The sequence below is a fragment of the Protomyctophum parallelum genome (assembly GCF_964188405.1).
Source record: "Protomyctophum parallelum genome assembly, chromosome: 14".
Lineage (NCBI taxonomy): Eukaryota > Metazoa > Chordata > Actinopteri > Myctophiformes > Myctophidae > Protomyctophum > Protomyctophum parallelum.
In genome coordinates, this window is record NC_139709.1 from 6091100 (window position 1) to 6117276 (window position 26177).

The 26177-nt window shown below is 46.9% G+C and overlaps 1 protein-coding gene across 1 annotated transcript in view; it reads right to left on the reverse strand.

Moving 5' to 3' along the window:
• Nucleotides 1-26042, reverse strand: part of pappa2 (pappalysin 2) — a gene marked incomplete at both ends in the record, with an annotated part of 139420 nt that extends 113378 nt beyond the window's left edge. The window contains 9 exon segments of the mRNA XM_083781953.1: nt 6060-6311; nt 6860-7206; nt 9267-9494; nt 11692-11712; nt 11714-11925; nt 21555-21772; nt 22720-22995; nt 23168-23401; nt 25153-26042. Coding sequence (XP_083638079.1) covers nt 6060-6311; nt 6860-7206; nt 9267-9494; nt 11692-11712; nt 11714-11925; nt 21555-21772; nt 22720-22995; nt 23168-23401; nt 25153-26042 — 2678 coding nt within the window.
• Between the last annotated feature and the right edge of the window lie 135 nt (nt 26043-26177).

The following is a 26177-nucleotide window of genomic DNA, read 5'->3' on the forward strand; positions in this document are numbered from 1 at the left end:
GCATTATTCAGTCCAACTAGTACAGCAACGGCAAGAGCTTGAATCCAATCTGTCTGTTAATCATATCACATGTTTGCCCATACTGTACATATATATGGGCCCACTCATATGTGGCCCCCACACTGTGGCCCACTCATATGTGGCCCCCACACTGTGGCCCACTCATATGTGGCCCCCACACTGTGGCCCACTCATATGTGGCCCCCACACTGTGGCCCACTCATATGTGGCCCCCACACTGTGGCCCACTCATATGTGGCCCCCACACTGTGGCCCACTCATATGTGGCCCCCACACTGTGGCCCGCTCATATGTGGCCCCCACACTGTGACCCACTCATATGTGGCCCCCACACTGTGACCCACTCATATGTGGCCCCCACACTGTGGGCCACTCATATGTGGCCCCCACACTGTGGCCCACTCATATGTGGCCCCCACACTGTGGCCCACTCATATGTGGCCCCCACACTGTGGCCCCGCTCATATGTGGCCCCCACACTGTGGCCCGCTCATATGTGGCCCCCACACTGTGGCCCCGCTCATATGTGGCCCCCACACTGTGGCCCACTCATATGTGGCCCCCACACTGTGGCCCCGCTCATATGTGGCCCCCACACTGTGGCCCACTCATATGTGGCCCCCACACTTTGACCCACTCATATGTGGCCCCCACACTTTGACCCACTCATATGTGGCCTCCACACTGTGGCCCACTCATATGTGGCCCCCACACTGTGGCCCCCACACTGTGGCCCACTCATATGTGGCCCACTCATATGTGGCCCCCACACTGTGGCCCCCACACTGTGGCCCACTCATATGTGGCCCCCACACTGTGACCCGCTCATATGTGGCCCCCACACTGTGGCCCGCTCATATGTGGCCCCCACACTGTGACCCGCTCATATGTGGCCCCCACACTGTGACCCACTCATATGTGGCCCCCACACTGTGGCCCCCACACTGTGGCCCACTCATATGTGGCCCCCCACGCTGTGACCCACATATGTGGCCCCCACACTGTGACCCACTCATATGTGGCCCCCACACTGTGACACGCTCATATGTGGCCCCCACACTGTGGCCCGCTCATATGTGGCCCCCACACTGTGGCCCGCTCATATGTGGCCCCCACACTGTGGCCCACTCATATGTGGCCCCCACACTGTGACCCACTCATATGTGGCCCCCACACTGTGGCCCACTCATATGTGGCCCCCACACTGTGACCCACTCATATGTGGCCCCCACACTGTGGCCCACTCATGTGGCCCCCACACTGTGGCCCACTCATATGTGGCCCCCACACTGTGGGCCCCAACGGCCATATTTGAAGCAAAAGTATAGCGGGTGATATATCTGATGTGATTAATTGCTGTTATGGCCGATAACCGATATAAACCGGTGTCAATATGATCTCATACTATATAGCCTATTCTAAATAAAAAGAAGAATATTTTTTCTCCATTCAGAAAAAGGCTTATGAACAAAGCAATGCTTCTTAAAACTAGGAATGCACATCAATTATTTTTAACTTAAACTGTATGAAATACTTGCCATTAATATAGTGGTTGCAACTGTATTAATTGATTGCCCGTGGTGGGAGTTCTGCTCTGGTTTTGGTGAATATTAAGTAGTTCCGGTCATTTTGTGGGGGGGGCACAGGGGGCCACAGAGTAAAAGTTAATTAATCCACAAAACTAACGTCATTTGTATTGTTAATATTTCACCAAAACCAGAGCAGAACTCCCACCACGGGACTCGGGCAATCAATGAATACAGTTGCAACCACTATATTAATGGCAAGTATTTCATACAGCTTAAATTAAAAAAATCTGAACTATCCCTTTAAAGCAAATCATCTGAGGACCCCCCCCCCCCCCCCCCTCTCAGGACCTGTGTGACCCACAGTTGGGGAACTAGTGCTGTCGATAATTCAGTATTTAAGTCCGACGTCATTTTGTAGCGCTACGTTACGTCCGGGTCCAAGTGGCACCAGCTCCCGTCCGCATATCATTGTAAATAGAATATCTAAACGCGTAAATCTTTTTAAATTGACGTTATTTTTCAGAAAGGAAGCCTTAGAGGGTTAAAATGGGTCTTAATGCTTCCAACTCGAGTAGAATTATTAATGTTTTGTACAAGTGTCCATGACAACAAAAATATATGATGTGGAGACAATAAAGACTATTATTATCATTATTATTGAAGGTGGCAACAGTCCATTTGCTCGGTACAATATTTCGGGGGATATTTAGAATGTGTGCAGGCTTGAGTATGTTGAATCTAGTTTGCATTAATGAGGATTTAGTTGACACAATATAAATAAAATGGCGATAGTATTCCATGTGGGGCAGACGGCCTGTCACAGACAGATTTTGGAGAGCAGCGCAGCTTTGTTGTTGCGAGGAAAGCGTTAAAATGAGACTTTCGTGGTTGTTTTCGTCTCAGATTTAGTCCGACGGAAGTATCTCAGGAGGGGGCGCTCACGTCACAGCTAAAATACTGAATAGACACAAAGACCTCGTTAGTGGAGATGCCTCACTTTCCCCGATGCCCACGTCGAGACATAACGAGAGTCAGCTTAGAAAGGGTCATTTACAAAGCATGTTTACTTTGTACATCACGCAGGCAGAACTATGCAGATGGTGTGTAATTATGCGGTGTTCTGACCTCTGGGTCTTATTATGTCCCAGACAGTCAAGTGCAATAATTCATCACTCTGGCCTTCAGCCCCGATGCCCCCAGGGAGAGACAAACTACAAATTAACCACCGCGGCAGAACGAACGAGACAGCAGCGTTCACGGACCTCCATAATTGCGAGTCATTTATCAATGGACAGAGTGAGGAGTATAGCAATAAAAAAGAATATACCCACGATAAGGAAAGGATGAGCAGGCAGCCAATTACAGAGATGTAGGGATGGGCGATTCCTATTGTTCATCATATCGGCCAAACAAAAGGACACTAGAAGATTTAGAACACTTTCCTGGGGGGTCTTTATGTGTGAAATATGTGGTTTTAGTCAGATATCATAGATTTTAGCATGCAGTGAGCCCAGTGTCTCTGATGTCATCGACACTGGGCTCTCACTTCTTTCCTGCATGGACTACAATTCCCATACTGCTTTGGTGCACTGCTCCTCCTTGTGGATTGTGGGAGGGCTGTCTTACTGAGACAACATGTAGTCCAGGAAGGAGCTATCGCTCCGGGTTCAGTCTCTATCCTTTTTATACACTTTGGTTTTGATGGATTCAACCCTTCTTCCTTTTCCCTAGAGGGGTCCATCCTAAAGCGACCTTTGGGATACACCCCTGGGCCAATCCTGGGCCATCCTGAACACATCCTGCCCCAGCCATCGATATCGGGGACAGAAGACTCGGCACATTTTCCTGAGGCATCGATTGTGGAAGGTATGGATCTTCTTCATATCCTGTGTTGTGACTCGCCAACATTCAGATCCATACAACTTCACTGGTGTGAATTACATCGATTTGTGTTAATTAATCCGGGCGGGTAGAGGGTTAAAATGAAAACACTTTAAGTGACCCCCATGCTGGCTATTGTTCCTGTTGTTCTTTACTTAGCTATTAGCCTACACTGTATTTTACATTGGTGTATGTTAAGGCTCATTCATAGTCTGGATTTTCGGTGGTGAGGTGACCACCGCTCCGGTGGTGAGCTGACCACCGGAGCTGAAATAACGTTGAGCGGTGGTGAGTAAAAACAGAGAGAAGGGCTGGGGGCGGTGGCGGTGAATTGCTCTTCACCGCGGCTCAGTGACGTCATGTTGTGACTGAGCCTTTAGTCTCATTTTGCAGCACGGCGGTAAAATCCGGTGGACGTGGTATAAACCTGAAAGGTTTCAATCCGGATCAGGGTCGATCAAATCTAACGCCGCGTTGAAAAAAGACCGACACAAAAGTGAGTGTTTAAGATGGATTACCTGATCGTAGCGAAACATGGAAACTTTTTAGAACAACTTGGCAGGGAGTCTTCAGGAGGCCGAGCCAAACACCACGGGGAGCCTTCACGCAGGCCGTCTGGATCTCTGCATAACCCTGTCTGTCAGACAGACTGTGAGGCAGCAGGGTGCTATGGGGGGGGTTGTTTAGATCCACTGTAAAGGGCCTATTCAAACGAGAAGCGATATAATGAGAGCTTAGAGTTCATTTTCAATGAGACCTGCGTTTTTGGCACAGAGACTTTTTTTTGACCCCCATGGGTTAACTGGGGACAGGGAGGAACTGTCAGCACACTCTATAGTAGGGAGGATTATCACAACAAAACAAAAAAATGAGTTATATTTGAATTAAAGATGGAGCCACAATTTTTGTATTTTTCCAGTTTTTCACGTGTCTATGAGTTGACAGTACTTCATTAGACACCTTGGAGTCGTTTTTATGTGCAGTGGTGTATTGACTTTGTATTTAGGGTTTCTTCCTGGAGGCTGAACCCTTGACAGTCAAACGGGCCAATGAAGTAAACAGTAATATAGTGACGTCACACTATCAGCCCCTCCCCTAACCCCTCCCCCTTTATCATACTACAACTACAGCTGTGGGTGTGGCTTCAGTTCAGGTGGATCACCACCCATCAGGCAAACCAGGCATACTTAATAAACTGGTGGGCGTGCCCACATGGTTTTAACAAATACTGTACACTTTTTGGAAAAAGCTCTTCCTCCTCATATTATAATAATACCTGATGATCATGTTAGGGTGGAAAAAATCTTCAGGTGAAATCACTGAATATACCTTTAAGGCAGTGGGGTGCTGCGGGGCAGTTCTGTACTCATAACAGGTGGACCTCTGAGCCTCTGAGCCTTCCTTCCCTCTGCTACTTCACAGCAGTCCTAATTTAGTCAAAAGCCATGACGGAAAATGTCCGTCGACACCTGAGATCAGATTCATACGAGGTTTCCACTGGACACACACTGGTCTGATTAACCCATTCTGACCTGAGATCAGATTCTAAAAATGTCAGTCGTTCAAAAAATAGCAGACCTACAAGCTCGTATCGCGCCACTCGGTGGCGCGATATGAGCTTGTAGATCTGCTATTTTTCAATAGCTAAAGCATAACATGATGCCAACACCAAAATGGGTTCCCGTTCAGAATGGGTTAAGCTATGGTGACCTGTTATGGTGATATTTGAATTACTTGGATTGTTGTTTTTCTTTTATCTTTGTAAAATGTCTGTGAATGACTCTTCTCTCTAATTGAGGCGTGTTTTGACATCAAATGCTGAATTCATGTGAACGGCCCGGGGCAGATATTATTTGTACCTCGGCCTCCCGTGGACAAAAAAAAACAGTGTGTTGTTCAGCGACACACTGAGAAGATTAGGTCAGGGTGACATAACAGCTGTCAGACTCATCTCTGATTTCTGCTGTAGCAATAAAATAATAAAATACAGAAATATGACAGAATTACGATGATCTGAACAACTCTGGATATGTTCCAATGAGCTGACAGACAGACAGACAGACAGACAGACAGACGGGGCGGCGGTGGCTCAGAGGGTAGAGTGGCCGGATGGTAACCGCAAGGTTGCCAGTTCGAACCCTGTGGGCTCCCCCAGAGTTAGTGTCGAAGTGTCCTTGACTCCTTGAGCAAGACACTGAACCCCTGATTGCTCCTGATGTGCTGGTTGGTGCCTTGCATGGTTTCCTCCACCATCGGTGTACGAAGGTGTGCATGAATGTAATACACCATCTATGTAAAGTGCCTTGGATAAAGGCGCTATATAAATGCACCATTTACAGACAGACAGACGGACGGACGGATGGACAGACGGACGGGGCTCACCTATCAGGTGACTGACGGACGGGGGTCACGAAATGAAAGCCTGGGTATCGAGGCTACCTATCGGGTGACTCCAGGTCGAAGCAGGTCTTTACAGACAGACAGACGGACAGACAGGGCTCACCTATCGGGTGACTCACCTATCAGGTGACTGACGGACAGGGCTCACCTATCAGGTGACTCACCTATCGGGTGACTCACCTATCAGGTGACTCGCCTATCGGGTGGCTCGCCTATCGGGTGACTCACCTATCGGGTGACTCCGGGTCGAAGCAGGTCTTGAGCACGTCGGTCACCTCGGGGTCGCAGCAGTCCCCGTCGTCGTAGTCGTAGTAGATGCTGTTGCACTCTGCGTTGCAGACCCCGTCCTGCCTCTTCCAGGCGTAGCACGCCCCCAGCCTCAGGCAGTCCCCTCCGTCGTGGCCCGTCCGCGGGTGGTCGCACTCCGGGTCGCACTGCCGGTTCCCGATCTTCCCCACGCGGCAGTTGCTGAGAATGAACCTGTAAATGGATTTAATTTTAATAATGTAATAATGATAATTGGATTTAACCCATTTAGGCCTGACTTCGAAATTAAAAAAAATCTTCAAATCAAAAACCTTATGTTTCTGTATCAGTGGTGCTCAATATTTCATGTCAAGGACCCCACAAATTATCTGTAATTGGCCACCGACCCCCCATCTGAAAATATGTTTCAGGGACCCTCCAGAAGCAAAGATTTGAGTTGGTAGCCCGACCAAGTCTGGCAGTATGCCGCGGGTTCAAATCCCGATCCCGACGGCCTTTACTACATGTCACTCCCCCAGCTCTCTCCCCCATTTCCTGTCAGTCTACTGTCTGTCCCTCTATACAAAATATAAAATAAAGGTCAAATAAAGTCAAGGTGATCTCCAAAGGTGGGCACCAAAGTCGGGGGGTGACCGAGCAGAAAGCCCGGTCACCCATGGCACGTAGGTCGTGATGCTGTAGTCGAGTCCCCCTAAAGTGAGTCATTTTGATCATATTGACGACGCATGCGCACTGCAGGCGCACCGCCTGACTACACACACCTCTGTCTCAGGGAGGAGTTCCGCACGTTGTGCGTGCTCAGCGTGAGGGTGACGTTGTACGGGCGGAAGGCCTCGGCCAGCGCGCCGTGCTGGAGCGCGATCTGCGCCCGGGACACGGTGGGGTTGCCGCCGTCGTCGTCCGACAGGTTGACCACGCGGTAGCGCACGGTCTTGGGCGCGCGGAGCCGCCAGTGGGCGTTGTAGCCCAGGATGACGTCCGTGTTGTCGCAGGGCGTCAGGCCGCAGGGCGGCGGCAGGAAGGGAGACACCAGCTCCGGCTCCGGGACGGGCGCCGCCACCACGGACGGGTGGAAGCCCGCCTTGTACGGCGTCCAGCGCTGTTCCACCTTATACAAGGGCACAAAACAACATAAGGTGTTTTACCTTAAAGAGGGCAAAAAACAACATAAGGTGTTTTACCTTAAAGAGGGCAAAAAACAACATAAGGTGTTCCACCTTAAAGAGGGGAAAAAACAACATAAGGTGTTCCACCTTAAAGAAAAAAACAACATAAGGTGTTCCACCTTAAAGAGGGCAAAAAACAACATAAGGTGTTCCACCTTAAAGAAAAAAACAACATAAGGTGTTCCACCTTAAAGAGGGCAAAAAACAACATAAGGTGTTCCACCTGATCCAAGGGCAAAAAAACAACATAAGGTGTTCCACCTGATCCAAGGGCAAAAAAACAACATAAGGTGTTCCACCTTATCAGAGGGCAAAAAACAACATAAGGTGTTCCACCTTAAAGAGGGCAAAAAACAACATAAGGTGTTCCACCTTATCAGAGGGGAAAAAACAACATAAGGTGTTCCACCTTATCAGAGGGGAAAAAACAACATAAGGTGTTTTACCTTAAAGAGGGAAAAAAACAACATAAGGCGTTCCACCTTATCAGAGGGGAAAAAACAACATAAGGTGTTCCACCTAAATATGTCATTCCTTTTCTTTTCTTTTTTACTTGTTTATTGCCATTATGAGATCATTTACAGGGAATTTGTATTATTATAAGACATCTCTCAGTTCATTTATTTTAGGTGTACAAGTAAAATAAGTGACATTACAAGAAAAAGAAAGAAACAAAACTAAAAACTAAAATACATTACAAAAAATACATACATAGTAATATTAATATAATTTCCCTTGCGAGTGCCTTGGGGGTGAACTTGAACGTTTCACTGTGATATGGGAGGTTTTGATTTAGGGTATCTGTTTACAATGTAACTGTATATTGTAAATATATTCCATCTCATATTATATCTGTTTATCTTTCTGTAGCCACTGATCAATAGTTGGGTTTCAAGTGTCACAATCTTTCTTGCAACTATCAACAGATATAAGATGTCATTCTTAAGGTTTAGTTACACAGCACGGGAGGCCGTTAACCATTTAAACGTAACATAACATAACGTTGTATATCTGGTGAAAATAAGTCACCCTGAGCCATCCACGAGAAACACCAGATTTGATTAAAAAAAAAACTTAAACCAAAAAAAAAATACTTAAACCATTCTGGGTGGGGAACCCCTTTTGGTGTTTTAACTAAGCATTATGTTATACTTTAGCTATTGAAAATTAACAGATCTACAAGCATGAGCTTGTAGATCTGTTATTTAGACGTGTTCCTTCCACGCGCTACGTGCGGCCAAGGAAACTCCCCCCTGTCAGGTGAAAAGAAGCAGCTTGGACTCCTCATGCATAGAAGGAAGCATGAGGTCAGTCATGTTTTAGTTTTTGAGATGAAAATTAGACCCGCCAACAGACCGACATGTGGAAACAATGGCCCAACCACCGCTCGAACTGCGCTGCTCCCACGCTTACGGTTAAGTTTAGGTTTAGGTTAGATGTTTGACACCTTATAAAAGTCTAAACTTTGATCGCGCTAAGAAAGTTAATCCATCGCGCGTCGAGACACAGCCTATAGAGCGTCGCAGTCCCTCCCCCTTTCAGAAGAACTGAGTGGCCCAGGAAATAAATCCCAATGCATTTTTCCCATAGGCATTTCTTAAAGTATTTATTTAAAGACGGTTACGCCGCGGACAAAGCCAACTCGGATCGTGACAAATCATGACAATGAACACAATGTTTTGGGCCGATCAAATAATTTATAAGAAGAAAAACAAAACAAATAGTGTTATGTCTCCTGCCTTTATTTTCTTCTTTCTAATGATTTGATCGGCCCAAAATATTGTGTTCATTGTCATGATTTGTCACGATCCGAGTTGGCTTTGTCCGCGGCGTAACCGTCTTTAAATAAATACTTTAAGAAATGCCTATGAGGAAAATGAACGGCGATTTCTTTTCCGGGTCTCTCGAGGGGGCGGGACTGCGACGCTCTATAGAATGAGGATGTGGCTCAAAGATGGCCGCCTATCCCCTCCGGGGCGGGTGGACCTATAGAAGGACTTACGTCAGTGAAGTCTGCCCACAGGGCCAGGATGGTCTTGCTCCTCTCGCTCTGCTGCGGCCCTTTAAGAAGGTCCTCGTGAGAGCGGGCGTGGCCCCACAAGACCACGCCCCCCACGTGGCCCCGGAAGCTGTGTGCCTGCTCTGATTGGTCGCCGCCGAGGAGGAGGGTCCGACACGTCTTCATGAACGGACTGTAGAGGCTTCCTGATTGGAGACTGCTCTCTCCCATCTGAGAGGAGAGGAGAGGAGAGGAGAGGAGAGGAGAGGAGAGGAGAGGAGAGGAGAGGAGAGGAGAGGAGAGGAGAGGAGAGGAGAGGAGAGGAGAGGAGAGGAGAGGAGAGGAGAGGAGAGGAGAGGAGAGGAGAGGAGAGGAGAGGAGAGGAGTTTTTTCACTGACAAAATGACTCAACATATTGACATTTTTGTCAACAAATAAAACTAGACAAAATGTTAGGAACGTTCTCCTGGAGAAGAGATCCAGTAGAACTAACTGAATCCAGAGCGACTTACAGTAAGCAGGAATAAAATACATGGTAATAAATCAAAGATGCATCAAAACAGTCATCATGAATCATACGTATGCTAAGAACCTAACAGGTGGAATATCTATATAATGATGAACGATGCATACTAGTGCTGTGTCTACACAGAATGCTATCTAAGTTTCATAAGTTGAGCCTTTTGCATACGCCTGTAAGGTCAGAGGGGGCTAGGGCAAGTGCTGTGACAAGTGCTATACGGGCCAAGATGGAGTCTGAAGACGTTTCAGACTATATACGGCGGAAGATTGGGAGTGAGTCTAAAGTTCTGACAGAGCGCCAAAGTCTGACGTCACTTCCAGTAGAGGGCGCCAATACACAGGTTCATGTATTTTTGTATTTGCATTGTAATCTCCATAGGGCGATTTTAGGTCACTTTTAGGTCACTAAGAACTGTGTTTGAAAAATAAACCGACCACCCCCCGTCTGTCAGGGTTAGGTGGCTGTGCGTCGTTCATATTTGATACAGCCAGTTTCTGGAGAAAAATGGAATTAATGTGGCCGCAAAAGCCTTGAAACTACATGAAGGCAATGTCGCTGCTAATATACGTCACGCCCAGCTGTCGACACATTGCGTTCCTGAGATTCCTCGTTGACGTAAGCTCAGCTGGTGGTGACTCGACTCGTACTAACCACGAAACATTAAATATCAATAAAAAATAAATAAACGGAAATGTAGTCTCTGGGGTTGTTTGAGTCGCTTATTTTGTTACTCTTTGGGTATATTTGTACATTTCCACCTTCAGTCGATGCTTCATATCCATATGAGTGAAAAGGCCGGGTGATCGGTTTATTTTTCAAACGCAGTTCTATATGAGGCGGTCTAAAATCCCCCTATATGGGGATTACAATGCAAATAAAAAGTACACGAACCTGTGGACTGGCGCCCTCTACTGACGACAGTGACGTCAGGACTTCGGTGCTCTATTGCAATGTGTGGAAGTGGGTTTCATAGTTTTGGAGCCAGAAGGGAGAAGAGTTTGGGACGTGTGTGGGATAAAAAATCACACCCGTGTGAACTGAGTGGTGAAACTCCCCCCCCCCCCCCCCCTCTCTCTCTCTCTCATTAGCAGGCAACAGTGCGTGCAGCACTAATACTATCTCGCTCTCTCTCTGTTTCTGGCAACAGCGCCCCTACTGGAACTCATTATACTGGCTCATTAACCACCACACACAGGTGTACACGGACATTGCTGGTTGTAGGAGTGGTCGCACCACTCAAAAAACAAAATGTCTGGATGGCTTAGGGTCGACGACAGAGTACAGCATCTTGCAATGGGTCTGGTCCACAAGATTCGATACACCACCAAGATACCCATGTACCTGTCTAAATACTTCCTTAATGTAAACGAAGTCCACACCCACAACACCAGAGGGAGTGCAACAAACCATGTACAACCCAGATTCGGCACAACAAGGGACTAAATTATTTTCGCTCCTATGCCACCAAAATGTGGAACACCCTACCAACAGTCATTAAGACATGTGAATCCCTTGACTCCTTCAAAACCGCTCTCAAAGGGCACCTACGGACGGCTGCAATTTGAAACTGGCCTCTGTAAAATCTGAATCCCCCACCCCCCCCCCCCCCCCCCCACCCCCATTTTCCCCTCACTGTATATGTATCTTTTCCCTTTTTGCTTCCTATATGATGAATTCCTGTTCTGTTCTTTAGCTACATAGAAGTGTCTATTTGTATGTCTCTAAATGTTTTGATGAATTGAACAATGTGGACCCTGTTGTAACAAGTGTAATGCTTAATTGGGTCGTCCACTCACAGTTAACAGTCTTTGTATTGAGTTTGTGCTTAAAATGTACTGTAAATTCTACAAACTGTTAATAAATATTTCAATCAATCAATCAAACCCTAATCCGCGTCCCACTCACCTTGGCTCCGTCTACGTACAGGGGTCATGTTGTGTCCGTTGTAGGTGGCCATCAGGTGGGTCCAGGCGCCGGCCCGGTAGCGCTGGTGGCTGAGCACAGTGGTGGCCTTGACGGCGCGGTCCGTGCGGAGCGTGAAGAAGAAGCGGGCGTCTTTGGAGTCGCGCGGCTCGGCGGTGCGGATGCCCACCGACCAGCCCTTCTCACTCAGGGAGTGGGTGCAGTTGTCAAACACACCTGAGGGAGAGAGAGAAGAAAAACAGGGGATGGAGGTTAAGAAATAAATTGTGTTTATTTTGACTGCAAGAGGCAAATTCACACATTTACAAAAAATAAATAAATAAAAAAGCCTGCAAGACATTTCCAAATTCTCAAAAAAGTGTGCAGATCTAATATTGTCTGTTTTTATTTTGGTTTATTCATTGTACAGTGTCAGTCAGTCAGTCAGCCAGCCAGCCAGCCAGCCAGCCAGTCAGAAAGCCAGCCAGCCAGCCAGCCAGCCAGTCAGCCAGCCAGCCAGCCAGCCAGCCAGCCAGCCAGCCAGCCAGCCAGCCAGCCAGCCAGCCAGCCAGTCAGCCAGCCAGCCAGCCAGCCAGCCAGCCAGCCAGCCAGCCAGCCAGCCAGCCAGTCAGCCAGCCAGCCAGCCAGTCAGCCAGTCAGTCAGTTAGCCAGCGCAAGTCTCTGATATTTCCAGCTGTTGTTTCAACAGACACTGAGGTCCAACATCTGCTCCCCAGATGTGTAAGAGTGGAACAGCGAAGGGTCAGGGAACCCCTTCACCCTCCTTAAAGACTGTGCGAGTAGTGTGTGTGTGTGTGTGTGTGTGTGTGTGTGTGCAGTGCGTGCATGTGTGCAGTGTGTGCATTGCGTGCGTTGCGCATGTATGTAAAGTGGACAATTGTAGCAAAATATCCCTGAGGAGGTGAGCCAGTTTCATGGTTAACCCATTTAGGCCTGACGTCGAAATTAAAAAAATATTATTTTTTTAAATGTATTTTTTTTTCTGAAAAACCTCATGTTTCTATATCAGTGGTTCTCAATATTTCATGTCAAGGACCCCCAAAAATATATGAAATTGGCCGCTGACCCCCATCTGAAAATATGTTGTTTCAGGGACCACCTCCCCAGAAGCAATGATTCGAGTTAAAAATGTTGGCTCTGAACGAATATATAATTCAAAGATTTGTGCCATATTTTCATGATTTTTCAAATCGGTGGTGCGCTATATGAGCTTGTAGATCTGCTATTTTTCAATAGCTAACGTTTAAACTAAAACACCAAAGGGGTTCCCACCCAAAATGGGTTAAGCGTTTAATTCAGTGGAAGAAGGCAGTGTTAGGAGTCCATGACTGTCCATGACTGTGCCAAGTGAATTTCTCAGGACTGCACTGTAACTATATAGTCTTACTGTAACACACACCGTCAATACAGTAGCACGCACAAAACGTATTTATCTACCTCTGTGTTGAGAAGTCTTTACAGTGAAACCTGGAAGTATTTCCCTGAACAAATAAAAAGTTTAAATGTCTCAGGTGCTGTAATTGCACCATAAACTCTGTAGCGATGCTGCGTTTGGTTCTCAGAGACAGAAGGGAATAGTCTTCATTACATGCAGGGGGCCTCTGTGAATAACACAGATATTCATTGGTTATGGCAGTGCTTCTAAAACGTCTCCCCCCAAAAAAATGATAGGTATTGTTTGGCCGTGGATTGATGTCGGTACCATATAGGAGAGATAACAATTCTTCTACATTCTCCAATTGTTCTAGTAAACATCGCAGATGTTTAACAATAATTTAACTCTTGTGAGAGTGTAAGAAATGAAACCAAATGCGCCCGTGAGTTCCATTTGGTTTTTAATGTTTACGCTCTCAAGAGTTAAAACAATTTTGACCTGAGATCGGATTCTACAAATGTGTTCTACATCCTGACAGTTTTCTGAAAAAGCTATGTTTCTATGTCAGTCGTTCTTCGATTTTTCAAAAATAGCAGACCTACAAGCTCGTAGCACGCCACTCGGTGGCGCGCTATGAGCTTGTAGATCTGCTATTTTTCAATAGCTAAAGCATAACATAATGCTAACACCAAAAGGGCTTCCCGCCCCAAAATGGGTAAGGGTCCATTTGGACCACTGGCTGAGAAAGAACCATTTATTTTGGTTCCTGACCAACAAACACGTTCAAGACATCAGGATATGAAAGGTCACCGTCTGACTTCAAAACAAATTGTGTCCTGCATGCTTTTATAGCAGGAAACAATACCAGTTTGTTTTTCAAACTGCATTTGACGGAATTCCTCTCGAAAATACTAGAAAGGGAATGGCCCGTGCATGCCACAAAATGCCGCCCTCCACATAAGGAAGCAATGGAGAGAAAAGAAAAGAAAAAAAGTTTGAGTAATGGAGTCTGATCTTTGATCAGAGTAAATGTGAGCAGACATAACAGTTTGCGGTCTCCCTCGCTATCGGGACAACTGCGGCCGCACCACCAACCACACCACACGGCACCGCCGGTTTGATCACTGATGGAATTAGAACTCACACTTAACCCATTTTGCGCGGGAAACCCACTTTTGGTGTTTCAAAGCATTGTTATACTTTAGCTATTGAAAAAAATAGCAGATCTACAAGCTCATAGCGCGGCACCGAGTGCCGCGCTATGAACTTGTAAGTCTGCTATTTTTGAAAAAAATCGTGAAAATGTGCCTCGAATCTTTGAATATGTATTATTTCAGAGTGAACATTTTAACTCAAATCGGAGGCATATTACATATGATTTTTGGTGGTCCTTGACATGAAATATTGAGCACCACTGATACAGAAACATAACGTTTTTTTCAGAAAACTGTCAGGATTTTGAAGACTTTTCTTTTTATTTCGACCTCAGGGCTAAATGGGTTAAGTAAAAGTACCAATACTGCAATATAGAAATACTAAATATATGAGTATTAATACTATATTCTACTGTTACAAGTAGAAGTCCCGTGTTCAAAATGTTCAAAAGGAGTAATTGGTACACTTTGACAAATTGTGCAGAATGTCTCATTTTACAAGTTCAAAATGCACTCTCTACTTGTATTTTATTTCCTTGTTTTATGGTGAATAATTGTAGTATTTTATGTGCTTGTTTTATTGTGAATACTTGTAAATGTATGTGAAGTTGTTTGTGTTATATTAGTGTATATGTGAAAGTGTGAAACAGCTGAGGTTGTGAGAAAAAATAAAGCAGTTGTAAGAAATATGTATGCTTTATAATTATGTGAAGCTGCCCAAACTGAAATAAAAACAAAAATGCATAGAAAATATTTTGAAAATTGCAGATCCACAATCTATCTCTAAATGTGTCACAATAGCCTATATATATATATATATATATATATATATATATACACCGTAGACCTTTAGTGGTTAAGACCTGTTTGATTTGTTTGATGCGTGTCTACTGTACTGTACTGTACTGCACTGTACTGTACTGTACTGTACTGTACTGTACTGTACTGTACTGTACTGTACTGTACTGTACTGTACTGTACTGTTCCGTCTCGTCAAATCGTGTACCTTCCGATTCACATACCAAATTCTTAGCAATGCAGGCAGGCTCCGTGTGGGGAAGAGATAGACATTCATGTGACCGCCCTACTTAACCCATTTAGGCCTGACGTCGAAATTAAACTGTTTTCAGAAAAAAACGTATGTTTCTGAAATCAGTGGTGCTCACTATTTCATGTCAAGGACCCCAACAATGATATGAAATTGGCCGCCTTCCCTGTCTATCTCTCTACCCATTCCCCCCCCCCCCCTACTGCTTTAAGAATAAGATCAGCGTGAGAGAGAGAGAGAGAGAGAGAGAGAGAGAGAGAGAGAGAGAGAGAGAGAGAGAGAGAGAGAGAGAGAGAGAGAGAGAGAGAGAGAGAGAGAGAGAGAGAGAGAGAGAGAGAGAGAGAGAGAGAGAGAGAGAGAGAGAGAGAGAAATTAGAATGCTATTTGGGCCCTCAACCGAGAATACACAGTGGCAAATTACCTGACCAGTGTTATTGAGGAAGATGTTGACTATGTGTACAGACTCAGCGACCACCGCCTGGCAGTAGAAACAGGCAGACACAGACAGAACTGGCTGCCTAGAGAAGACAGACTGTGTTCACTCTGCTCTCAAGGGGAGGTGGAGACGGAACTACACTTTCTGTTACAATGCGACAAGTATAAAGACATCAGACCTAAATTCCCTAAATTTAAAGAAAAATATAAAGAATTTCAATCCACCATTAATAACTCATCCTTTCAATATGTTCTGGGAGAACAGTCCAAACTGCACAGTTTTGGCAGCAAAATACATGTGGAGTTGTCATCAACTGAGGGACAGCCAGTGGACAGAAGAGACAGGTATATCTGTCTACTCTGAACAGGGTCATTAAGTTGCTGTTATGCTTCTGTTTGTTCATTTATTTTCATTGTTACTGTATTGCTTGTTGTTCATTATTGTTGTCTCTGTGTGGAAAATGTTGACTTTTGTTTTGTTGTATGTATGCTTTGGCAATGTAGAACATATTTACCATGCCAATAAAGCCTTTTGAAATTGAAATTGAATTGAGAGAGGGAGAGACAGAGAGAGAGAGAGAGAGAGGGAGGGAGAGAGAGAGAGGAGGAGAGAGAGAGAGAGAGAGAGAGAGAGGGAGAGGGAGAGGGAGAGCGAGAGGATGGGGGGGGGGCAGAGAGAGATAGAGAGAGACAGAGAGAGAGAGAGAGGGGGAGGGCGAGACAGAGGGAGAGAGAGAGAGACAGAGAGAGAGAGAGAGAGACAGAGACAGAGAGAGAGACAGAGAGAGAGAGAGGAGAGGAGAGGGAGAGAGAGGGAGAAGGGTTGAATGAATTAACTAAACGTGGGACGATTCGTGTCGTGTAACCGTAGACATGTGTTTCCTGATGCTCGGGAACATCCGACATCTGATGCTCATACTGTACATCTGATGCTCATACTGTACATCTGATGCTCATAGATATCAAGTTATTTCATCTGATGCTCATAGATATCAAATTATTTCATCTGATGCTCATAGATATCAAGTTATTTCATCTGATGCTCATAGATATCAAGTTATTTCATCTGATGCTCATACTGTACATCTGATGCTCATACATATCAAGTTATTTCATCTGATGCTCATAGATATCAAGTTATTTCTGGTGGTCAACATAATTGCTCAAATGTCAGGCCATCCTCGCTCACATGTATAACCTGATTGTTCTCTCCTCTGTATTTCTGTTGTGAAATAGGGTGATGGACATCAGACATTCTGGGCAGGAATATGACTGCAATTTACAGTGATTTACCAAGATGAACCCTGTAGTTATCAAAACAACAGGTTAAGTGGCCGGGTAAAAATTAGTTTATGTATTTCTGTATTGTGTTCTGGGGCCGAATCCACTTTTTTGTCCAATTCGGTATACAGTAGCGCAAACGTCGATCACTCTCTGCTGATTTCTGATCGTCTGCACCTTTGTTAAATTGACGCACACACGCACACACACTCCCCTCTCTCGCTCTGTCGCTCTAATTAATTAGTCTCATGTCGCGGAGCTGCGTCTAGATTCTCCCGGCGGATAGCTGCCGATGCCATAGAAAGCAGAGGTGGACCCCAGGCTACCAAAGACGTCACTCCACGCCACCACAACGCTCAAACGACACATCATGTTGCACAGTGAAACTACTCGCATGTTGGTGAAATGTAGACAACCACTGAAACAGACAGTGAAACAGACGGAAGACATTTACGAGCAGATCATGGAAAAGAGAAACAGATTGACACACAGAGAGAGAGAGAGAGAGAGAGAGAGAGAGAGAGGCTGGCACACAAACAGACAAACTGATGATCCTGGTACCACAGCACCTCAAAGGCCCTGAAAACTAGGCTCCAGACTTCCCAAAACAAACTGGTCAGGCTCCTACTTGGCCTCACCCCCCGAACCCACCTCACTCCTGCCCACTTTGACAGGCTGGAATGGCTTAGGGTCGACGACAGAGTACAGCATCTTGCAATGGGTCTGGTCCACAAGATTCGATAGACCACCAAGATACCCATGTACCTGTCTAAATACTTCCTTAATGTTAAATACTTCCTTAATGTTAACGAAGTCCACACCCAGAACACCAGAGGGAGTGCAACAAACCATCCACCCTCACTGTATAAGTTTATGTTCCCTTTTTACCTCCTTTATGATGAAATCCTGTTCTGTTCTTTGACTATATAAAAGTGTCTATTTGTACGTCTCTAAATGTTTTGGTGAACATGGTGGACCCTCTTGTAAACAAGTGTAATGCTTAATTGGGTCGTCCACTCACAGTTAACAGTCTTTGTATTGAGTTTGTGCTTGAAATGTACTGTAATTCTGCAAACTGTTAATAAATATTTCAATCAATCAATCAAGACGTATTGAGGAAAGTAGGTGAGCGTGCTTAACCGCAGTTTAGGGTGGATTTGGGTCATTCAAATATATTATAAATTAAACTTGGATATACGGCATGTGAAATAATGCGTGGAATAAGTTAATGGCATCTATCTATATAACTGGAAGACGGTTTCTAAACTGCCCACAGCCGTCCTATGAGACACAGACTGAGTAGAAGAAAATCGTGCCATTTTATCATGATTATTAGTGAGGACCTATTATATGAAGATAGGTTGAAAAGTGGTGAAGTGGTCCTTTAATGAATGCAGTCGGATAACCAGTTGTAAGGTGGTTGGGGAAACTACAACATGACGTCACGCTAGTCTAGTTTTAGTTGACTAAATATCATAAGATTTTAGTCGACTAAATCTACAGGTGATTTAGTCGAACAAAATGTATTTTGGCGGGCCCTGATGCCGTCGTAATGATAGCCAATCTACAAGCACACAACGCGTCGCAGCGCGATTTAAAATCTTGTCCCCACACGTCTATAAGAAAAAACATTGCATGGATGCACCTGGGACGTATCCTCAGTGATGTATCCCAAGGTCATCACCTGGGACGTATCCTCAGTGATGTATCCCATGGTCATCACCTGGGACGTATCCGCAGTGATGTATCCTGAGGTCATCACCTGGGACGTATCCTCAGTGATGTATCCCATGGTCATCACCTGGGACGTATCCGCAGTGATGTATCCTGAGGTCATCACCTGGGACGTATCCTCAGTGATGTATCCTGAGGTCAACACCTGGGACGTATCCTCAGTGATGTATCCCATGGTCATCACCTGGGACGTATCCTCAGTGATGTATCCCAAGGTCATCACCTGGGACGTATGCTCAGTGATGTATCCTGAGGTCATCACCTGGGACGTATCCTCAGTGATGTATCCCAAGGTCATCACCTGGGACGTATCCTCAGTGATGTATCCTGAGGTCATCACCTGGGACGTATCCTCAGTGATGTATCCCAAGGTCATCACCTGGGACGTATCCTCAGTGATGTATCCTGAGGTCATCACCTGGGACGTGTCCTCAGTGATGTATCCCAAGGTCATCACCTGGGACGTATCCTCAGTGATGTATCCCGAAGTCATCACCTGGGACGTATCCTCAGTGATGTATCCCATGGTCATCACCTGGGACGTATCCTCAGTGATGTATCCCAAGGTCATCACCTGGGACGTATCCTCAGTGATGTATCCTGAGGTCATCACCTGGGACGTATCCTCAGTGATGTATCCCATGGTCATCACCTGGGACGTATCCTCAGTGATGTATCCCAAGGTCATCGGGGTTTCGGGTCTCTCGAACATCATACCCCTCACTCAGGTGACCCAGCCGGGGTGATCAAGTCCCGACTCACGTCCCTGCAGTATAGCTACGCTCGATCAGTCCCATTAGGGAAAAACCAGGACCACACAATCCGTTGCTCCGGAACTACTCTGCCAGGACTGGGAGAACCACATTCCGTCTGTCACCCGTCTCTCCGGTGGTCACCAGACAGACTATACGACTCAATATTTGCCATCGACAATGAAAGGAGAAATTAGGTAAAATGTCCGCCAAATATGACCTACATTTGTGGCAACAGACACTAGGTGTGATTTTTACTAACCAGATAAGGTGCTCACCTATCACCTCTATACACTGCAGTATGAATAGGCCTTTCAATCAATCAATCAATCAATCAATCCATCAATCAATCAATCACTCAATCAATCAATCAAGGGTGGGCCCTTAGAGTATATATGAATAGAGACGGCACCCAGAGGAAACCCTGAGGCGAAATGGACATAGTGGCCTAATTTGTCATTGCAGCTCGAGCCAGCGCTGGTCCGTTGACTATCATTGCGCACGTTCATGTGTTTGGGGCCATGACACGTGAACGAATGTTTCATACGTGAACGCGCACAAACGGCACAATGATGGTAAACGGCAGCGCGTTCATGTGTTTGGGGCAAATCCATCCCAGAATGCACTCTGTTCCTACCCGGAAGGAGGAGTGAAATCGCCTCATGCGCTTTTGAGCAACTTAATGCAAGTGGATGGGAGGAGAACTCGGGTGTCTTCTCTATTCATATATACTCTATGGGTGGGCCGCCAAATCTTTGTGTGATAAGAAGTTTAGTTTTTCCTTACATTAACCACTTGAACCATATTACTACCGGTATCCCTGTTCAAAGGATCTACAAGCTCGCAACGCCTCGCACTGCGTGTGTGTGTGTGTGTGTGTGTGTGTGTGTGTGTGTGTGTGTGTGTGTGTGTGTGTGTGTGTGTGTGTGTGTGTGTGTGTGTGTGTGTGTGTGTGTGTGTGTGTGTGTGTGTGTGTAAACTATGAGCCTTTCACAGACATGTGCAAAGCAAGTTCAGGAAACTCAGTGCAGTGCATTCATCCAAACAGAAAAGTCCTGTCTGACTGCATTAAACAATGTTAGACTCACCAACATTAAAGTCCTGTCTGACTGCATTAAACAATGTTAAACTCACCAACATTAAAGTCCTGTCTGATTGCATTAAACAATGTTAAACTCACCAACATTAAAGTCCTGTCTGATCGCATTAAACAACGTTAAACTCACCAACATTAAAGTCCTGTCTGATTGCATTAAACAATGTTAAACTCACCAACATTAAAGTCCTGTCTGATTGCATTAAACAATGTTAAACTCACCAACATTAAAGTCCTGTCTGATTGCATTAAACAATGTTAAACTCACCAACATTAAAGTCCTGTCTGATTGCATTAAACAATGTTAAACTCACCAACATTGCAGCTGTTACGAAAAGCTTGAATTATCCTCTTTCTATCTCCAAAGTTTTGTTTCATGAAAGTCCACCATAGAAACGTTATGAGCTACTTTCTGTCAAGAAATGCCCTGCATTTGATTAGTGTCAGAGTTTGGAAGTGCTTGTTTTCAGTAACACAACATTTTGCTGCCTCCTGCATTATGTGACATTCAGAAACAGGTGGTACGGCAGGACGGTTGAGTGATTTCCAACGAGCGCTTCTAAACTCCAACACTCCATCCATGCTGCTCAATGTTTTGCCACTCTAGTCTAGATGAGGGGGGGCGTGTCCTGATGGGAAAATCATGCATGTGCATACATACACATCTATATCAGGGGTGGGCAACTGGCGGCCCGGGGGCCACATGCGGCCCCCACCTTCACTTAATGTGGCCCTCAGAATACTGATATAATATTGGTTCCAGCTGTTTACAATTCCACAACATTCCATGCAACATCCGATCTACAAGCTCAAAACGTGTCGCAGCACGACACGTTTTGAGCTTGTAGATCGGCTATTTTTGCTACGACAGTAATATATGGCCCTAGGGAGTGAGTGTGGAAATATAGTGGCCCTCTCCATCGTCAAAGTTGCCCACCCCTGCTCTATATAGAAAGCCACACTGACTGACCTGCGATGACGGCGGGGTTGCTCTGGCCTCCCTCGGGTTTCAGCCACAGCTCCAGGCTGAACTTGGCCCGGGGCAGCTCCACCGCGCCGGGCCTCAGCTTCAGCTGCTCGCGCCGCCCGCTGAAGTACAGCGCCGACATCCAGGAGGGCGGCAGGGCCGGGGGGGCGTCCCCCCCTCTGGGCACGGTGGGAGGGGGGCTCCTCCCCCAGGTCCACGACCTGCATGCGGGCGCAGTGGGGGTGCGGCGCTTAGTTTAGACAGTTTGTGGTTTAGACTAATAATAATAAAACATAACATAAAATAAAATGCAGCTCAGTGCTTTACAGAGCAATAGAGAAAATACGAAAAGAAAAGCAAGGCATTAACATAAAAAAACAACAATTTTTGATGCCGTCGTAATGACTGATTTTTAAAACTTGCTGAAAATAGGCGATCTACAGCTTGTAGATCTGCTATTTTCAGCATGCAACCAAGTGTTGTTTGTCACTGTTTGTACTGTGTGGTAGCTACAGTATAGTGTATTTGACGTTATTTCTCCTGTACAGCACTGTGTAAACCCTGAGTTTTGAAACGTGCTATATAAATAAAGTGGATTGGATCGGAAGTGCAAAATTACTTTTCTAAAACGGGTAGTCCCAATACTTGATTCTGATTGGCTGGTTATACCGTCACGTGACCGGTGTAAATCCCACCGATAACCCACTCCTTCAATCACTGGGGCTACTTGCCGAGCAAAACAAGGAAGTGATGTGGCTCGCTCTGGTGACGCAAAGCGTAGCTACTTTTGTGAATTAAATCGTTGTATTAGGTTAATATTGCTATATGTTTGTAACCGTTTTAGAAAAGCAATAAGCCACTCGAGGCCCCAGCTTACCGGGTATTTAAAACTGGCTGGGGGGTAGAAGACCCGAGGTGTCTGTCTACGCCCCCAGCCAGTGTAAAATGGCTTATCTCGTGGCTTATTGCTTAAATAATGGATCTCTTGTCCACTAGTCCCTTCCTAACATTTTAGACTAGTTTGTATTTGTTGACGAAATTGTCAATATACTGTATGTATAGTCTCAGTTTTAGTCATCATTCAGCTCTTAGTTTCCATTGAGTTCTCGCCAGAGGAAACAAAAGGTAGTCGACGAACATTATTTTAGTCGAGGAAATCAACACTGACCTGGTGCCGCCGTCGGGGCCGGGCGGCGCCACCGCCGCCGCCGCCACCACGGCGGGAAACCTCCCGTCGGTGGGAGGAGCCTCTCCTCCCCGCCTCTCCTCCCCCGAGGAGTACTCCTCTGAGCTCTCCTCCGGGGCGGCGGGCGGGGGGGAGGAGGTGTGATGGTGGTGGTGGGGGTGGGGGTGGGGGGCGGCCCCCGCCGTGGGGGGTGGTCTCCTCGTGGCGAGGGGGGTCCTCCTCCTCCTGAAGCGCCTGCCCCAGGCGGTACAGGATCTGCTGTACGGTGGGGGGGAAGCCGCCGCCGCCCGCAGACGAGGTCTCGTCGAGGACGGCCTCCTCCTCCACCTCCACCTCCACCTCCTCCCCCTCCTCCTCCTCCTCCTCCCAGGCGTTGGTGTTGTTGTTGCTCTCCTCCTCCTCCTTCTGCTGCTGCTCCTCGCGGTGTGACGGCGTTCCCCCAGCGCCGCCATCTCGGACGGCCTCCTCCTTCTGCTCCTCACGGTGTGACGACGACGGCGTTCTCCTCCCACCGTCGAGGACGGCCTCCGCCGCCTCCTGCTCCTCATGGCGTGACGGCGTTCCCCTCCCCCCGTCGAGGACCGCCTCCTCCTCCTCCTGCTCCTCGTGGCGTGACGATGGCGTTCCCCCCGCGCCCCCATCGATGCCGCGGGGAACACGGTGGCTTGAGGACGAGAGCAGAAAGAGTGTTAATTAAGGGCCTTTCAAACGTGAAGTGATATTAACGCGCCAATAGAGGGTATGCACATGCATGCAGTGAATGGCAAATCGAGTGGCAACGTGAGTGACAGAAAGTGAGTTTAATGTCGTTTAACGTTGTTTAATGGAATCAAATACAACTTTTGTGTTTGAATGTATGGGCCGTCATCACCAGAAAGTACTGAGACCTGTCGTTGATCCAGACAACAACATGTCCTCGCTTCCCACTGAAATTCCGTAGGAGGGCACTTTTGGAAGAAAATAGCCGATCTACACGCTCTCAACACGTCGCAGCGCAACGTGTTGAGAGCTTGTAGATATGCTATTTTCCCGGGGCGCGACCCTGCACTCGTTGGCTACTGGAGAATGACATGGATTTCTAAACACAAAAAAATGCTGCGTTCCAAGATCAGGAGAGTTCCGGGGGGGGGAAAAGCAATTCTCGGGTATGGCATGGAAAGGAGAGGGAGACCATTGGCGTTTCTTTCACCATAGTATAAGTGCAGCATTCATTCATTCATTCATTCATTCATTCATTCATTCATTCATTCATTCATTCGTGGTCGTGGTTTTACAGACGGGTAAAAGGGCAGGGGCTGAAGCCCCCTTTGATGTCTATGTGTGCACGTGCGCGTGCCCGGCTGAGCGTGCCGACCCGGTAGAGCAGCTGAGCTGGCTGTCACCGGCTAGGGCTCCCTCCGGCTATAGCGCTGTCACCGTTACAACTGTATTAAAGGACCACTTCACCACTTTTCAACCTATCTTCATATAATAGGTCCTCACTAATAATCAGGACGGTTTCTGAACTGCCCACAGCCCTCCTATGAGACACAGACCAAGTAGAAAAGAATTGCACAATTTGTTCATGATTATTAGTGATGACCTATTATATGAAGATAGGTTGAAAAGTGGTGAAGTGGTCTTTTAACTTGACCATTATTTAGTACTATTGTCACATAGAAAATTGCGATTAACGATTTAATTGTGGGTTGTTGTTTTTTGCATTGAACATTAAAAGTTACAATTTGTATTTGTTTGCCTTTTAAGCTCACAAATCGCACAGGGCAGATATGACAAATAACTTAAATATAGACTACAAATACATTTAATATTCATTTATTTATTTGTATTTATATTTAAAAATAATGTAGGCTACAAAATAACGTAAATAGTTCTACAAAACAATGTAGCCTATGGCTGGTCATTTTTCAACATGATTAGGCAAGAACAATGATTAGGCGATTATCTCAATTAACTGGATTCTTAGGCGATTACAGCACTGGTTCCCAAACATTTTAATCTCAAGGACCCCCAAATTGACACTAATTTGCCCACGGACCCCCATTTGAGGAGATATATGCCAGGGACCCCCAGATAAGAGAAGATTTTACGGCTCTAGCAGATTCTCGACCTGTTTAGGACCCCCAGTTTGACATGCATTAGTCTACGGACTCCCATTTAATGGCATTTCTATCTCTGGGACCCCCGATTTATATTGTAAAAATCAATGTTAATTTAAGTCTGAGAGTGTACAAATGGAACCAAATGGACCCGTCAGAGTTACAGACCCATGAGGGTCCATTTGTTTGCAAAGTATCATTTAGCTGGGGACCCCCCCTGGAACTCCCTCAAGGACCCCTGGGGGTCCCCGGACCACACTTTAGGGAACCACTGGATTATGGTATGTAATACAAATGGCAAGACATGCAGGCCTACCTCTGTCCGGGTAGAGGCGCCCCCCTGTGGCCGGTGGGTGCTGGTTCATGGTGGTGGTGGTGGTGGAGGAGGTGCTCTGGGCCCTTTGAGGAGCGTGCTGCTGCCGGTGGAGTTGCTTCTCTCTCGCGGTGGTCACTGTCGCTGTAATCACTCTCTGGGTCTCTGTTGTCACGTTTGGTCACGGAAGAAGAGGTCAAACCAGGCCGGTTGAGCAGCTCAGGGGGCTGCTGGGGGAGGAGGGGGAGGAGGGGAACCCCCCCTGGCGAGGAGGAGACAACAAGTCGATCCTCACCTTTCGGGGCCACCTTGTTTTCAGAGTCCTCCTCCTCCTCCTCCTCTTCCTCCTTCTCCCCCCACCTTACCTCCTCCTCCTCCTCCTCCTGCGACCCCCAGTGAGCGGCCGTGTGCCTCCTCCTCCTCCTCCTCCTCCTCCTCCTCCCCGAGTCCCCCGAAGGAGAAGGAGTGCACCAGCCGCCCGAACATGAAACCACCGCCGCCGCAGGCTCTTGTTGTGCTCCACCGCCGCCACCACCACCACCCCCGCCGCTGCTGCTGCTGCCGTAAAACAGCGTCCTTCCTCGGCCGGTGCTGCGCGTGCTCAGCGCGGCCGCTGGAGGGCGGCGCTGCGCCGCCGGGTGGAGGTGGTGGTGTTGTTGGTGGAGGTGGAGCAGCCTGCTGCCGCCGCCGGCCACGGAGCTGCCGCACGGCTCACCTGCCAGCAGGCTGACATGGCTGTCGGCGCGCCGGGCCAGGGTGCGCTTGAACCGGCGCACGGGATCCGAGGAGGAGGAGGTGGTGGAGGTGGAGGAGGAGGTGGATGAGCGCACCGGGTTCAGCAGCCACGTGTTGGTGATGAGGAAGAGGACCAGTAGTCTGATGATGAACGACATTTTTGGGGGGGAATTTGTTTTATACTTTTTAAGGAGGTTTAATCTTTTTTGGGGGGTAGTTTTTAGTGTAGGACGACCTAGTTCTGAGGTTTTATTTTGTCATAAAGCAGCAGTGAGCAGCAGGCCTATAAAACA